At 40.5% G+C, this 17565-nt stretch overlaps 1 protein-coding gene across 1 annotated transcript in view; it reads left to right on the top strand.

Moving 5' to 3' along the window:
• The window catches only part of col21a1 (collagen, type XXI, alpha 1), a 107110-nt gene that overhangs the window by 39669 nt on the left and 49876 nt on the right, over positions 1-17565 (top strand). Inside the window, exons 13-16 of the mRNA XM_052571693.1 lie at positions 7195-7248; positions 7926-7979; positions 8071-8124; positions 9002-9055. Coding sequence (XP_052427653.1) covers positions 7195-7248; positions 7926-7979; positions 8071-8124; positions 9002-9055 — 216 coding nt within the window. The remainder of the gene's footprint in view (positions 1-7194; positions 7249-7925; positions 7980-8070; positions 8125-9001; positions 9056-17565) is intronic.

Genomic DNA, 17565 nt, shown 5'->3' on the forward strand with positions numbered 1-17565 from the left:
AAGCAATCTCATCCGGACCGAAGTGGTCAGTACCGAGCCAAATCCAACTGCAGGAACAAACATCCACGACCCAAATAAAGAATGCCCAATCCACAAGAAACCTCACGCACTTAAAAAATGCAGAGCTTTCAGAGAAATGCCTTTGGAGGAGCGTAAGGCCTATCTGAAGAGGAATCTGATATGTTTCAGATGTTGCGCATCCACTAATCATCAGGCAAAAATATGTAAAGCCGAGACCCTTTGTGCAGAATGTAACTCCAACTCACACATTACTGCTCTTCATCCTGGTCCTGCGCCTTGGGCAAACACCACAGAGCCTGCTTCCGACAACGGCGGGGAGTGCAATATAGTTTTACCTACGGCCACGTCTACATGTACGCAAGTCTGTGGGAGTGAAGTTGAAAGTCACTCATGTAGCAAGATCAGTCCTGTATTAATTTATCCACAGGGGTCCCCTGAGAAGAAACTCAAAACCTACGCTATTTTGGATGACCCAAGCAACAGGTCACTTGCCAGATCTTCAATCTTCGATACGTTTGGCATTACCAAAGGCTGCTTCCAGTACAAGCTGAGAACCTGTGCAGGCCTTGAGGAAGCTACAGGGAGGAGAGCATACAACTTCATCGTCGAATCTGTGGATAGCAAGTCACGCCTAAAGCTCCAAACACTTATCGAATGTAACATGCTGCCGGACAATCGCAATGAGATTCCTAGACCTGAAGCTGCTCGTAACCATTCTCACCTCCAAGACATTGCATCCGACATTCCAGATGTTGATCCTGACGCTAAGATCCTGCTTCTCATTGGTAGGGATGTTATTCAAGAACACAAGGTTCTTGACCAACGCAATGGACCTCCAGATGCACCCTTTGCTCAGAAGCTAGCTCTGGGATGGGTGATTATTGGAAACATTTGCTTGGGTGGAGCTCACAAACCCGTACAGGCCAGCGTTTTCAAGACAAACATTTTGGACAATGGCCGCCCGAGTCATTTCCTTCCATGCAAGAACTTCATCCAAGTAAAGGAACGCATCATCCCACAAAGCCACAACAAGGTCAGTCTCCCAAATCATACCAAGTACACGTCCATCGGAGAAACCGTGTTCCAACAAACAAGTTTGGATGAGAGACCTGGTTACTCTCAAGAAGAAGTGGCCTTCCTGCAGATAATGAATAAGGAAGTCTATCAGGACAATACAAATAGTTGGGTTGCTCCACTGCCCTTTCGCTCACCTAGGCCACGCCTTTCTAACAACAAGCAGCAAGCTGTCCAGCGCCTAGCTTCAGTTCGTCATATGCTGAACAAACGTCCTCACATGAAAAGTCACTTCCAGGAATTCATGCAAACCCTTTTTGATAACGGTCATGCGGAAATAGCGCCACCCCTTACTGGACAAGAAGAGTGTTGGTACCTTCCCTTCTTCGGCGTTTATCACCCCCGCAAGCCGGACCAAATAAGGGTTGTCTTCGACTCTAGCACGCGATTTGAAGGAGTGTCCCTCAATGACGTCCTTCTTACCGGTCCGAATCTCAACAACAGCCTCCTGGGAGTGCTCATGCGGCTCCGTGAAGAGAAGGTAGCTGTAACAGCTGATATTAAGCAAATGTTCCATTGCTTTGAGGTCAGGGAGGACCATCTGAACTTTTTGCGTTTTCTCTGGCACCAGAACAACGACATGGAACAACCAATCTTGGAGTACCGAATGACGGTACACGTCTTCGGCAACAGCCCATCGCCTGCAGTAGCGACCTATGGACTTAGGAGGGCATCAGAAGATCAAGAGAAAAGAGACAATACAACAAAACATCTTGTGGAACATGATTTTTATGTCGATGACGGGCTTGTCTCCCTGCCATCAAGTTCCGAGGCCATCTCTGTCATTCAAAAGGCTCAAGAAACCTTGGCCTCATCTAACTTGAGGCTGCATAAGATCGCCTCTAATGACATCACAGTAATGAAAGCATTCTCCAAGGAGGATCTTGCAAAGGGTCTGAAAGATCTCGACCTAGGAGCAGACAGTCCACCTATGCAAAGGAGTCTTGGAATAAGCTGGGACATTGCAACAGATGAGTTCACCTTCCAAGTGTCTACCGCTGAGAAGCCCTACACTCGTAGAGGGGTACTTTCCATCATTAACAGTTTGTATGACCCTCTAGGTTTCGCAGCTCCGGTCAGCATCAAAGGCAGGGCCCTTTTGAGAGAGCTTTCAATGGATGCAGGTGGATGGGATGACCCACTTCCAGAACGAATGCAAGAAGAATGGAGTACATGGAAGGAATCCCTGAAGCATCTTGAACAAGTGCGAATACCAAGAATGTACACATCCATATCCTTCTGTGGTGCAGCCAAAAGGGAGCTCTGTATATTCTGTGACGCGTCCACCAAAGCTATTGCTGCCGTAGCTTATGTAAAGATCACAGATACAGAAGGCAAGAGCGAGCTTGGATTTGTGTTTGGCAAAGCTAAACTTGCCCCACAACAAGACATAACTATCCCGATGCTGGAACTATGTGCAGCTGTTCTTGCCATCGAGATTGCAAACTTGATTGCAGAGGAGATTGATGTTCCATTCCATTGTACAAGGTTCTTCACAGACAGCAAGGTAGTACTTGGATACATACAAAATGAATCCAGGAGATTCTATGTCTACGTGTGTAACCGAGTTCAAAGGATTAGAAAATCATCCAGCCCAGAACAATGGAATTACGTGCAGACAGATTTAAACCCAGCCGATGTAGCTTCCAGGTCCATTCCAGCAAACACTTTGATGTCCAGCATGTGGCTCAAAGGACCAGATTTCCTGCTACGAGCGCACGCGAAAGAAACCAAGTGCTGTTTTGAGTTACTCAGTCCAGACTCTGACCCTGAGATTCGCCCTACGGTGATGGCCTTTGCAACTTGTCTCATAGACTCTTTCCTAGATCCAGGTCGCTTTGAGTCCTTCTCAACTTGGACATCACTGCTTAGAGCAATAGCAAGACTCGTTCATATAACCAGATGCTTCAAGGGAAATGCTTATGGAAGCAAGTGTCGAGGTTGGCAGACATGCAAAATGATGAAGTACATCCTTTCATCATCCCAGGAAAGCACTATGTGAGTACACTACTGGTACAGCACTATCACCAACAAGTACAGCATCAGGGACGCCATTTCACAGAGGGCGCGGTAAGAATGGCCGGATTATGGATTGTTGGCGGAAAACATCGCATCAGCTCCATCATCCACCACTGCATCAAATGTCGCAAACTGAGATGGAACACAGAAACCCAAAAGATGTCTGACCTACCAATTGATCGTGTAACTGTCTGCCCACCATTTACTTACATTGGCGTCGATGTATTCGGACCCTGGACTATCAGTTCTCATCAAACACGTGGAGGTCTTGCCAATAGTAAGCGCTGGGCTGTCATTTTTACCTGCTTGAGTACCAGGGCCATCCATATCGAGGTTATCGAGTCAATGGAGTCATCCAGTTTCATCAACGCCTTACGACGGTTCATTTCCATTCGTGGACCAGTAAAGCAACTCAGGTCTGATTGCGGAACCAACTTCCTGGGTGCATGCAAGGATCTTGGTATAACCTCAAACCAGTGTGATAACCCGGAGATACAAGATTTCTTGGACAAGAATGAATGCTCATGGGTCTTTAACCCACCTCATGCCCCTTACATGGGAGGAAGTTGGGAGCGAATGATTGGGATTGTGAAGCGTATTCTCGACTCAAAGTTGACTACCAACTCAGTTCAGTTGCTGACCCATGAAGTTCTTGTTACCCTTCTTGCAGAAGTAACAGCCATCGTAAACTCTCAACCTCTCATTCCTGTCTCATCTGATCCCGACTGTCCCTTCATTCTTACACCTGCTACACTTCTAACCCAGAAGACAGGATCTCCACCTATCCCTCCTGGAAGCTTTGGTGAGTCAGACTTGTACGGACGCCAGTGGAGATGGGTGCAGCATCTTTCTAATGTCTATTGGCACCGGTGGAGAACTCAATACTTGCCAACATTACAAGATCGAAGAAAATGGCAGACGAACAGGCCAAATCTACAAGTAGGAGATCTTGTACTTCTAAAAGACAACCAAGCCAAAAGATGTCAATGGCCCATGGGAGTTGTGGTCAATACCTTCCCTAGTCGAGATGGAAAAGTCAGGAAGGTAGAAATAAAAGTTGCTTCTGGGGGTACGTGCAAAACTTTCTTGAGACCAGTTACGGAGACTGTACTTCTGCTGCGCAACTCCAATGAATGTAGCCAGCGGTCCTAAGAATTAAGGGTGACATCCTATGGACGTCAGACGGGGAGTGTGCTGGAGTAGTTTCTTCTCCTTCCAGTAGGAGGCGTTGTATTTGTTAAGAGTGTTATGTTTAACCTTTACTAGCATGAGAGTTAGAAATGCAGCACATGTTGAAGTATGCTGACAGCAGAATCCACTTCTGATGTGATCTACATTCATCCTTCTTTGTTGTCTAACAGAAAGCATTGCTTGTGAGTATTTTATGTTTAATATGAGTCTTGAAGACAATATTTGTGAACATTTATGTTAAACAAGATTATATTTGATAGTTTTAGTTTTGCTGAATGTTAGCCAGACTTTGCATAGATACATGTGAACATACATTAGAATACAGTTTACATGCTGTTTATTCGTTTCCTTTGTAGTTTCACTCTGTCGGTAATTGAAGGATACGTCAATAAAAGGACATCACACCTGTCTATTGTCGAGGAGTTTATCTATCTGCATAGCTGTGTCTGAATCAAACAGCGAGGGCAGAATAAAGTGTTTCCTAGCAACGACAACTGCGCTAAACACTAATGAGACAAGAAATAAATACACTTACGATCTGCTTTTAACTCCCGCTGATTTAACTGCTTCCCACAAAGGGTATATCTTTACACTATCTTGGCTAATGGCATTGAACGCACTTTACTGTTTACCACAACAAAGGTCGAAGCAAGCGCAAAACACTGGCAATGTATGCGATAGAGTATGAGACCAAATGCAGCATGTCTCAACACATTTAGAATTAATTATAATTATAACTGATTAGAATTAATAAAAGCTTCTTAGTAAAGAATATACATTTTTATAGTACCCACAGTCAAGAAAACCATTGCATTACTATTTTTTTTTTTACAACTTGCACATGAAAATGCTTAATTTATCCATCACAAATCTGACACAGTTCTAAATAAAAATGATTAATTGATCCGTACCTTTTCATAGTGTGATGGATGAGTTTGCATGTTTGCAAAACGTACCAGGTTGCTAAGGCTATCAGTGCCAGCAATGCTCTCTGACAATCCTAGATCATTTGTCATCATTTAAGCCTAGAAACACGCTATTGTTTAAAGATTGTTCATCATTACGCAGGTTTCTTGTAAGCCAATATCATCAGTTCACGCCAAGTATAACAAAAGTAGGCAAGGCTTTTTGATGACAGAAGCTTTTCAAATCTTGATATGTAAATTAAGCACTACAATTTTCTGTGTAACAGTTGCTTTTTTTAATGGGAAACTGTAAAATACTTTCATATGTTTAAACAGTTTCAGTAACGTTTGCTTGCTTCTTTGAATTAAACCACCACACCATCATACCCACTCTATGCTTAAAGGGGGGGTGAAATGCTCGTTTTCACTCAATATCCTGTTCATCTTGAGTACCTATAGAGTAGTACTGCATCCTTCATAACTCCAAAAAGTATTTAGTTTTATTATATTCATAAGAGAAAGATAGTCTGTACCGATTTTTCCCGGAAAAACACGAGCGCCTGGAGGCGTGACGTGTGGGCGGAGCTAAAGAATCACGAGCGCGAGTAGGCTTTTGCGTTGAGAGCGTTTGGAAGCTGTGACAGCTGTGAAGGCTGAAACTGAACGAGAGCAGCAGCAGCAACGACTCGCTTCGAGCGGGGCTCGAACCCGGGTCTCCGATGGGAGGCGGAGATATTTTAAGCAGTTTTACTCACCGCCTGTGGTTCCAACACACAATCGTGACCCTTTTTCGTTGGGATTGCATCATCCTTAAGAAATAAACGATACGCAAATCCGTCGTCAAACTGGGCCTTGTTTGTAAAACAAGCATTTTAGAAATGCAGGGAACAAACACAAACACTTGCACAACTCCGTTGATGCTCTGAAAAATAAACTCCGTCCACTGGTCCCTTAATGCTGTTTTTTCTTTGGGTAATCTGTGCAGGGTTGTCTTGCCCTGGCAACCAAAAACACACTCCTTTTGTGACATTTTGCGATGCTCTCGCTCTGATCAGTGATTGTCTGTGCTCAGCCTCTCATTGCTCTGCTATATGGGAGCGAGCGCTCTTCCGGCAGACGTGCCCTCAGGACCCATATAAGGAAATTCCGCTCCATCTAACATCACACAGAGCCATACTCGAAAAAAACTTTCCAGAAACTTGTGACAAACCGGAAGGAGTATTTTTGGAACAGAAATACTCCTTCAAACATACAACTTAATTTTTTAAACTTTGTCCGTTTAGCATGGGAATCCAACTCTTTAACAGTGTAAAAAACTCAGTATGCATGAAATAGCATTTCACCCCCCCTTTAAAAAAACGCCCCCGAAAGACACCTCAGCCACTCCAGTGATGACAAACCCAATCACACACCAGAACCTTTTTTATTGGCTAAAACTGAAAGGGTTTTAGAGCGTTTGTTATTTTTCAGGCTGTTATTTTGGCAATGCATGATTGTGAGCTGCTTTGTGCGATCATCAGAGATTAACATAATGCTACTCCGCTCGACCTCTTCAAGTGCTGTGTGAGTTTGAGTCACTTAGTTTGCATTTGGCAATGCAACGTGAGCCAAACATCTCCCCAAATGTGCAATGAGAATCGTTTATAAACCTGTTGTCAGCAAAAAGAGGTTTTCCTGCAGATTCCAAAATAAGAAAAAAAAGTATTGTGCATTCTGTTGGTCAAAGTTAGTAGAGGGGAACTGGCTTAAATCAAAGCTCTAGCTATCAACACTTGCTAGCATGTCACTTGCTTGATAGTGACATTCCTATTTTTATGTTTGATTTGAAGGTTTCCAAATACTATTTGAAGCAACTGCTTAAGTTTGTATACCAGTTTGAATTGGAATCATTTAGTTAATTTTCATTACTGATATATTATAACATAAAATACAATGTATTTTCAATGAAGTTAATGTTAATCATTACTTTGTTTTCTCTTTCTAGGGGTCTGCTGGCAATCAAGGAATACAAGGACTACCAGGCAAAGATGGACAAATGGTATGGATAATTTCTTCTTATTTTTCTTAAAGGGATATTTTACCCCAAAAAATAATTATATCATTAATTACTCGGCCTCATGTCATTAATCTGTAAGACCTCCATTTATCTTCAGATCACAAATTGACAACTTTATTCAACAATTTGTCTCCTCCACGTCACCCTATAGTGCCTATACGTTAACAACATGTGCTGTTCTTTGTCAGCAGCACCTTACCGGGATACAGTATTTATGTTGTTTGTGCTTTGATCTGAACGTCAACCTATCCGCATACATATGTTGTATGTGATACTCTTTAACCGTAGCATAAATCATCCCCTTTCCTTGTCCAGCTTACTCTCTGTTCTCAAAGATCGTTGTTTTTGTTTGTTTGTTTTTATTCCTCTTGACATGAAAATTTTGTGCACTTGTAAAATTTACACATAGTAATTCGGAATAAAGTTTGTTTTTTTTTGGTGCATGATCTTGGTTATTGAATAAGTCTGCGGAAAAGTACTGATATAATGTTGGAATGATACACAATGTACTTTGTGCTTAGAGAGATGCTGGTATGGATAAATAAAACAATAACTTTCACAAATCAAATCTGTTAATGGCTTGAACAGCAATGCAACCTCATTTGTTTGTTATGTTCCAATACTCTACATTGCATTAACAGAAATACTGTCTATTTTAGGGAGAAAAAGGGAGTAGAGGCCCAGCTGGTCCACCTGGATATCCAGGAGAGCTTGTATATTTACCACTCAATCATTTCTCCACTAAAATTTAGTGAGTGGCCAGTCATTATGCTTTAATGCCTTTGTGTGTGTGTGTTTATCAAGGGAGCACCTGGCAGAGATGGGAAAGATGGAATTCCTGGAGGAATTGGTTTAAAGGTCTGTACTGATAGAATTCTTCTCACTGTAAAAGACTGCACATGTTTAATGGCTTCCTTGAACTGTGAATATGGACCACTGAGAATATTTGGCAAGCCCATTTTAAGGATGCTACACAGGATTCCAAGATGCTGTATTATTTGACAGAATTGCATGAAAAGATATGCTAGCACAGATTCTCCCTATGGAAAGTCATAAAAAGGTTTGCACCATCGTTTCCTCTTTCATGCTGATCTACGCGGTCTTTTTTTCCAGGCTTACAGATGGCTTTTATTAAACCAAGCTGTTCCTCAACATCTTGATGGTTGCCTATATGATAAATCCTGGATTATTTGATTGGTTTCAGATCTTTAAACATGCACTACTCCTTTAAAGTTCACCTTTATTTCTTAAAGCCAGAGAACAGCAATAAAGGGCAACTCACCACAGAGTCATTACGTTTAATAATCATTATGTTGACAAATTCACCATGCTTAAATAATTTTGCTTACACATGCTCTTGCCTACATGTAAAGGATAAAAATAAAACACGACACTGTTTAAGATTTGTTGCATCTTAATCATACCACTTGATTTGAAAGACATTAAGAATGTCTTGTATTGCTGTATGTCCTCCAAATCATGAGAAACCAAGAAACACATTGTTGCTGCCTTTATGTTATTGCCAGCAGATTCAGTGGCATTTCATCTTGTTTATTATAAAATAAAAAGATTAGGATTTGAAGTTAAATGTTCTCAGTAAAGTATGCATGCAAAATGTGCTCATTGTTATTTGCAAGGAAAATAAAAAGCATCAATTTTCAAACATTTCCATTCCTGTTAAGTTAAAGAGATGTGGCACACATTTATTCTGACTATATGATCTTTGTCTCTTCAGGGAGATCCAGGACCGCCTGGAATTCCTGGAGTGGATGGAAGAGAGGGACATCCTGTGAGTATATCTTAAAACAAATCTTTGCCAGGTGTTTTAGTGGGTGGACTGCATTGAAGTGCAGGCTGTTGAATAATACCAGACAGCATTTAAGCAGAGAAACTTATGAGGAATACTCCCTTTTGCTTCATCTAATACAACGGCTCAATGATGACATGATTTGAAGTCTTATTGGTGGTTAAGTCTTTGCATCTGGACTGGGGAGAAGAAAATTTCAGTGTAGTCTGAGAAAAAACTGTAAGTGACTCAGCAATGCAGTTCAGCAGACTGGCGCTAAACTCATCTTTAGAGAAATTGGTCTAAGAGCCACAGATTTTTATAGCTCTACTGAGAGAACACTTCTAGCTGATTTTGGGATAAACAGCAAACAGGCCAAATCAATATAATGCAATGTCACATATTTCAGATGATCTAGTTCGCTCTCAGCATTTGCAAACCCAGACTGGACATTTTACATTGATCATACAATAGTAACAGCAATATCTGTACAATCAAACATCTGCTTTAAATAGAATAATTATGCAGTATGTATCAGCAGTAGGTCATTTATTTCTGATACCATTTGCTGATGCTGCTTAGCTTTTTACACACAGTACAGTAGTGGCCTGAAGTAATGTAAATATATATATATATATATATATATATATATATATATATATATATATATATGATATGTTACATTGAAAAGACAAAACTTTAGTTGGTTAAGTCATTTCACTGACAAAATTAAGTGTCAAAAAAGGCAAACTACAGCTAGATTATCATGGAAATGTGTGGGGGATTTATCAGCTATTAGTATTTCCTTGGTTCTCCCTTGTTTTTTTTTTTTTTATTACAGCAGCCATTCTCTGGGAATTGCTCACAAAGCTTAGTGCATATGTTGTGCATAATGCTTGAAAAGCATTGAAAAGGGTTTCAATTGGATTTTGTAACTCTATCCCTGTGTACCTTCATTGCATGTGTGGTGTGTTTGAGATCGTTATTGTGATAGGATGTAGATGATTGTTCTACAAGCAGGTCTTCCATCCTTACCTTGCAGTGCGAGATAAAAAAAAAAAGAGATTCTTGACAAATACTGACAGCTGGCAGCACTCACCAGTCTCCTTTGGACCAGTGCTTCTGCACAGTACCTGTCTAATGGTGCTTTGCAATAATTCTGTGGACATCACGACCAGCAAACAAGCAATATACTAAAATTACCAGATTTAGCCATTTTGATAATATCATCTAGGACTGCACAATTATGACAAAATTAATTTTCATTCCCTTGAAAATGTAATTGCGATTATTAACTACAATTATCACAATTTACAATGAATGATGTTTATACCATTTTTTGATGTAACTGCATGCTGTATTTTTATATGAAAATAAACAAGCTGAAAGCACTCTAACTAAAGCCTTAATTGTCAAATAAACATCAGATCATTTTCTTTTTTCAATTATAAAAAAGTAGAAATATGAATGGTATTATAATGTTAGGTAACTCTAACAATACTGTTTCTTACTGCATACCTAATAAGGAGTTGTTGAAGAACTAACAGGTGATTATTCATTAACACTTAACTAACTACTGTTAATTACTAAGGAAGATATGTTAACTAATCAGTATGTAATATAATTTTATGGTAACAGTTAGTTAATCAATAACTGATGTATTTGTAACATGGAGTCAGAGACATTCGGATCCATATTGCTGTACTTTATTAACAGAATGGTCAAAAAGGCAATGATCAGAGGACAGCGTCAGGTATGTAAGGGGATATCCAAAATGAGAACCAGTAACAAGCAGAGGTCTGGGCAGGCAGCAGAGAATCACAGTCGGTATAAACAATCCAAGATCAGACACGGTAGGAACAAACACAGGGAAAATGCTCAGTAATGCCGGACAGAACTAAACAAGACTTGGCAATCATTGAGATTCCAAACACAGTATATATAGGGGAGTGGTAATGGGGAACACCTGGTGGTGATTAGTCCTAAGCACGGTATTCTGGGAAATGGAGTTGGAAATGGGAATGGAAACTAGAGTACTGAGTGGAGTTCCCTCTACCGGAGTTCATAGGCACTCCAGCTGATGATTGTGACAGTATTATGTCATACCTCCTGAAGAACTACTTTTAATTAGTTAAGGTTAAAGAAAATTAACTATGAAATAACTACTACTGAACAGTTATAAGCAAATATTCACTTTAGTTATCAGTCTGTGGCCCACAAATCAAGTGAGTATAAGCACAGATACCCCAATAAAATATTACCTAATATTCAAATTATAAGTAGGCCTATTCATTTTCAAAATTACTTGAATAAAAGGACAAGTACAAAGTACCACTACAGTAACAACTTTTTTTTTTTTTTTTTTACAGTCCACTGATTAGCCTTCAGGGGTTAAAGCAAAAAAAAAAGCTGACTGTGACAGCTTTAACATTTGAACGGATACTATGGCAAAGTTATTGCTTTCTTTATTCAAACTGATTTTCTTTTTCATAAATATTTGATTGACCTGAAGAGTGATCAGTTTCATACACTTGGAAAATTATGAGCTATATCATCGCTTATCGACACTAGGGGTGTGACAATACACTTAGCTAATAAAATGAGACAAAGTACAGTTACTTGGTTCACTAGAATGTGACAATAGTTTAATACAATGAGGCAATCATAACTGGCTCAAATAAAACATCAAAACCAAGACTGTTAACAACACTGTTAAAATACATAATGTAATACGCCTATATATAACTTACGTACATTAATGTATTAAAACAAATACCTGCAGAGGACGCCAACGGCCTGGTGACGTTTCACTTTACAGCTTGATTAAACCATGTTTAAATCCATTAAATTTTAATATTTGGCCACGTGCAGAAACATTTCTTTTGAAATCACGATGGACAATACAATGCCATATTTAGACATAGGTTGATATATCTTCTGTGTTGGCAAAGGTTTATAAATGATTTACGTTACAAATATAGTGATATAATACACACTTTTATTCCAGTTTACGTTAATTAAAATTCACAGCATATACAGAGGAAGAGTTTAGCCCCTTTCACACATTCAGTCTTTACTGGTAATTAATCGTAAAGTTACCATTCATCGATTTTGTGTGAACAGGACCTTTTCAGAAATCCCGGTATATATGTTTTGGAAATCATATCATTCTTATTGAGATTACATAATTACTCTGAGCTGTTCACAAAGCTCTGCTGCTTTATAATGAGCTTTTCTATGTAAATTCGTACTAGATGGGTATATTTGACCATTTCGCCTCACGGCTTTTTGTCACGCTTCTCCAGGGCTGTGATTCTGTAATTTAATACTATTATGCGCATCTTGTGTTTATAAAAGCAAAACATTCTAACTGGCTACTAATGTTATTTAATGTCATACCATTGGTAGGCAAATGCATGGACACAAAAGTGATATCAATCAACAATAATATTTTATTTAAAATTTTTTAAATGTAGGATTAAATGCTGTACAGAAATCCGACACCGTGCCTGAGAACTTTAAGCCCTGAGCCTATAATGGAAATTAAATATACATTTTGTTTGCTTCTAAATGTTTAACTTTTGATTATAAAATGTTTGTTAAATTAGTTTAAATGTGGGAAGTATACATGTTAAAATGGAATAAAATATGCTGTATTAAGAAATGTTGTGTCGTGTATTTTACAAAGTTTATGATTACTTTTAAAGGTTTTTTTTTTTGAGTGTAAGTTTGATTTGATGTTTTGATGGGTCAAAATGATGTAGCAATTATTGTTTACGAATAGCTTCACTTTAGAATACGGTTTCAGTTTCTAAATAATTCCTGCAGAATTATCAGATAATTTTTTATGAATTACTAATGGGTTCCCAATATTTTCACTTTAGAATAGGCCATCTCGGTTATGTATGGTAACCCTCATTCCCTGAAGGAGGGAACGGAGACGCCACATCGGTGACCGATGCAAAATGGGATATCGCTTCGATAGACCAATCTACTTTGAGTGTAAACTAAATGAGCCAATGCACTGGCATGCAATTATAGCATCTAGCTGCTGCTGATCACAGCATGAGTATAAGAAGGCAGCAGGTGCAATGCATACCAGGTTTTTGCTGAGGAGCCTAGCCGGAGACCCGGCAGATCAGCGGCGGTACAGCAACCATGGTGACTGGATATGGCGTCTCCATTCCCTCCTTCAGGTAATGAGGGTTACCATACGTAACCGAGACATTCCCTTTCAGTCGGTCACTCTCAACGCCACGTCGGTGACTGACACAAAATGGGATCTACCAAAGCGATATTGGGTGGTGGGTTTTCGAGTGCCCTGTGCGAGCCGCCTGCGCCCCTATTAGGTGTAGGCCAGGGCGTGGAACAAGTAGTTCCAGTCACCATTGCCAAAGCACTACATCGCTGGGTGAGATTGGATAACACTGGGAAAACATACCTGTTCCAGTTAGAATCCATTTAGGAGTATATGGAGAAATTTGAGGTGATTAAAACCCTCTTGGGAAGGCAGAAGTCTGCCGGAGAAACACAGACTCTAAGGATATACCATGGACTATACACATATTAGTACCACTTAGGTTTCAATATGGAACCCAGCCTTCCATGGTTCTCACGCATTCATCATGAAGGCCTGGCGCTGGACATTCTGCCGCGTCCAGCTGCCTAGGGTGATGAAGGATCTCAACAGGGTGTACAGTACTGACACTCTGGAGCAGTTTAATCAAGCTGACACTAACCGGGGCCTCTCAGTGCCACTACCCGTTTGAGGTGAGAACACAGGAGGATACCGGCTCGTCATGAAGGCTACAGAACCTAGCGAACGTGTTAGGGGTCACCTAGCACGCAGCTCTAGAAATATCTGTCAGCGAGGCACCACGAGCCAGCGCCCAGGAGGAAGCAACCCTTCTAGTTGTGAGCTGGCAACCTGAATGGGCAGGGCACAACCTGAGCCTGATAAGCCAGGGCTATGGCATCCACAATCCAGTGGGCCATCCTCTCCTTAGAGACAGCACTCCTCTTTCTGCCGGCCTCCGTAACAGACAAAGAGCTGGTCTGAGGTCCTGAAGCTTTGTGTCCAATCTACGTAGCACCTCAATGCTCTGACGGGACAGAGCAAAGTCTTGTAGACTGTGCTCTTGCCGAAGTGATAGTGTTCACTACCTCTTGGGGTAGGTCACTCACAGATCCAAGATCGGTCGTAGCCCCCCGCCTTTCTTGGAAACAATGAAGTAAGGGCTGTAAAACCCGGTCCTCATATCAGCTGGAGGGACCGGCTCTATCGCGTCCTTCGCCATGGCGTGTAAGGCGGAAGCAGCTTCCCTGCAAGCCGCATAGCCACTGACGGTCAGACCATACGAGTGCCTACAGGCCCGGGATGGAAGCACAGGGTCTCCACGCCAGGAGGAGGCGGACTTAGGATACAATTGCATCGCTGCCGCCCGCTCCACCAATGGGATTCCGGAATACCCCTTTGCAGCACCGCCATCGAGGGTGGTGAGGGAGGAGGAGACCACCAGCCGGTTTCCAGCCAAATCTTCATCCGGCAGCTCTCCCTCCGATGCTGAGATCGACATCCGGTTGGGGGGAGGCCCAATGGATACCGCTGGTACACTACTTGAAGAGGGCCCAGCGTGTTCCGTGGGTTGCTCTACTGGATTGGAGGTGTAAGTGGTCCCCAGAGGGTTGGTTCCCACCGGGGTTTTCCACCACTGTGACCCTCAAACCACCCTCGCTACTGCCCGAATTGGTTTTCATCTATCGGCCGCCAGAACGAGCCCCAGAACGCGGCAGCGGCAACGGGACTCCGACCCCCTGAATGTTCGTAGCTCCGAGATCATCGATCGTTTAGAGGAAATTTGCTCTTAGGAAATGCTCTTTTAGTGCTGAGGCTCACAAGGGAGATGGCCACTTGCAACACAACAGGGGGTAGCGCAGGCTGAAGTGTGCAATCCAATCGGCACTGGAACGACGACCACTGAAACGCCATCTCATCAACACAGGAAGCTTCCCAGAGCATGCTGAACTCGCTGTTCACTGTAGACACAGTTGAGGTAAGCAGAACGATACTGTCGCTAGGCTTCAAAGCGAAAAGCTGGTATGCATTGCACCTGTTGCCTTCGGCAGCTGGATGCAATAATTGCATGCCAATGTGCATCGGCTTGTTTAGTTTACACTCAAAGTAGATTGGTCTATCGAAGCGATATCCCATTTTGCATCGGTCACCGACGTGGTGTCCAGAGTGACTGATTTTTCATGTTCAAAATAGGTCCTGTTGAATTATTTGATAATTATTTATGAATTACTAATGGGTTCCCTATGTTTTCACTTTAGAATAGGCCTACTGTTTCAGGTTCTAAGTAATTCTAGTGGAATTATTTAATAATTCTTTATTAATAAGTAATGACTAAATATATTTTTAACAACACATATCCAATTGTATTTAATTGTACTGCCATAATCTCGGTCACCACACGTGATAAAAATCCTTACCTTAGTACTAAGAGCAATATAACAGTCCATTTGCCACGTTATGTTATTTTCTCACAGGTAACGTTATTGATAAAAAAAAAAAAATGCTACAGTGACCGAATGTACAGGCATGTGGTGTAATTCATATCTATTAAAATCATCTTTACTGTAACTATTACGTTACTTGTACAATAACAAAATAAATAATTGATTTGCTTACCTGTCTATCAATACACTCGCGAGAGCAGAGTCTCTGTCAAGTCCAAGATTTTCGCGCAGCTCTCTCCATGTCGTAAACGCCTGGCCGATATTAATCCTGGTTTTATTCCTCCGTTTGTCACACAGTCTGAGTGTATCCGAATATGGACGCTTACGTTTTACTGGCACGTCAATACTCGCCAAAGAGTAATCGTGATCCATAACAACGACAACCAAACCATACGCGCGGCTATAACATAACCACCACTTCTGCATTTGACATTTGACCGGTGTGGTGGAACATCACATGGTCTACACCGGAAACAAACATTTCTTTTCCGGGACGGCCAGTTATTTAAAATCGGAATTTCTCTGAAATAAAAAAAATCTTTGGAGACTTTTGAGATATTGTAAGTACACAACTGGAGGAAATATATCACACTGTGCAAGTTATTTTCAGAAATTTTATTACAAAATTCCTCCATATTGGAGCTTTAATTACTAACTGGTTACTTGTATTTTCACTTTCACTCAGTCCTTGCCTTACATACAGGAATTAAATTAATGTTATCTAAAGGCACTGGAGGGGTGACTGGTTACTTGTATTTTCACTTTCACTCAGTCCTTGCCTTACATACAGGAATTAAATTAATGTTATCTAAAGGCACTGGAGGGGTGGTGGGGTTCGTATCGGAAAATGATTTCTTACAAAACACACTCACAAACCAATTCACTACACAGACAAAACCTCTATAAAATGTACTGCATTTATTAATATTGCATTTTCATACTACTAACATTTATTTCTAAGGGTCACAATTCAATGTAATTGTGTATAGCTGTTCATTAGTAGTTACTTCATAGTTATTCTTCTTGAACCTTAACTAATAGATAATTAATCGTAGTTATTCAGGAGGTATGATAGAATATATTAGTTATTGATTATCTAACTGTTACATAACACAATCATAAAATTGTTTTACATACTGATTAGTTAACACATCTTCCTTAGTAGTTAACAGTAGTGAGTAAATTGTTAATGAAAAATTACCTGTTAGTTCTTCAATGATTCATTATTAGTTATGCAGTAAGAAACAGTATTTTAAAGTGTAACCACTGAATTTAAGCTTCAGAATAATGAGTACAAGCTTTGTATGTCAGCTTTTGCATTATAACAAATGAAAAAATGTAAATGTGGATCATTTATATATAGTTTAAGACTCCAATCATAACTGTTCAATTTGCTTACCAATTTAAATGCATATTTAATATCTGAATAAAGGGCTAAGATTTCAGTTTTCCTAAAAAACTGACCAGCCACTGACAGCCATTACTTTTGGCAACTACTGTACCTACAGAAGCTAGTGTGATTCTGTTCTGATTAAGTTAAAAAGGTAATCAAGTTGAATTAATTGAGTTTCACACAAACACACACACACACACACGTTTATATGTGTGTGTGTGTGTGTATGAAATATATATATATATATATATATATCATACACACACACACATATAAACACATATTAAACACCGATTGCACAGCATGTTAGCAGTTTATTTTTGAACCTCTTGCTCTATTCTTTTTCAAGGTCATTTTCAGTGAGGTGAGAATTTATGTCCTCATAGAAATGGAAGGCACTTTTTGCTTCAAGTTTCCATGTTCTTTTACTGTTCCCAGCAGTGCAAACTTAGACCAAACATCTGCTTCCGCTTATTGTGGAAAATGCACCACAATACACTAGACTAACTGAAACTTGTCATGGCACTTGTATACTGTTGTTGTTCTCTCCTTGATCTGATGCTATACTTAATTACTATTGTTAGTCTCTCTTTCTCTCTCT

This window comes from Carassius gibelio, chromosome B13 (assembly GCF_023724105.1).
Source record: "Carassius gibelio isolate Cgi1373 ecotype wild population from Czech Republic chromosome B13, carGib1.2-hapl.c, whole genome shotgun sequence".
NCBI classification, from domain to species: Eukaryota; Metazoa; Chordata; class Actinopteri; order Cypriniformes; family Cyprinidae; genus Carassius; species Carassius gibelio.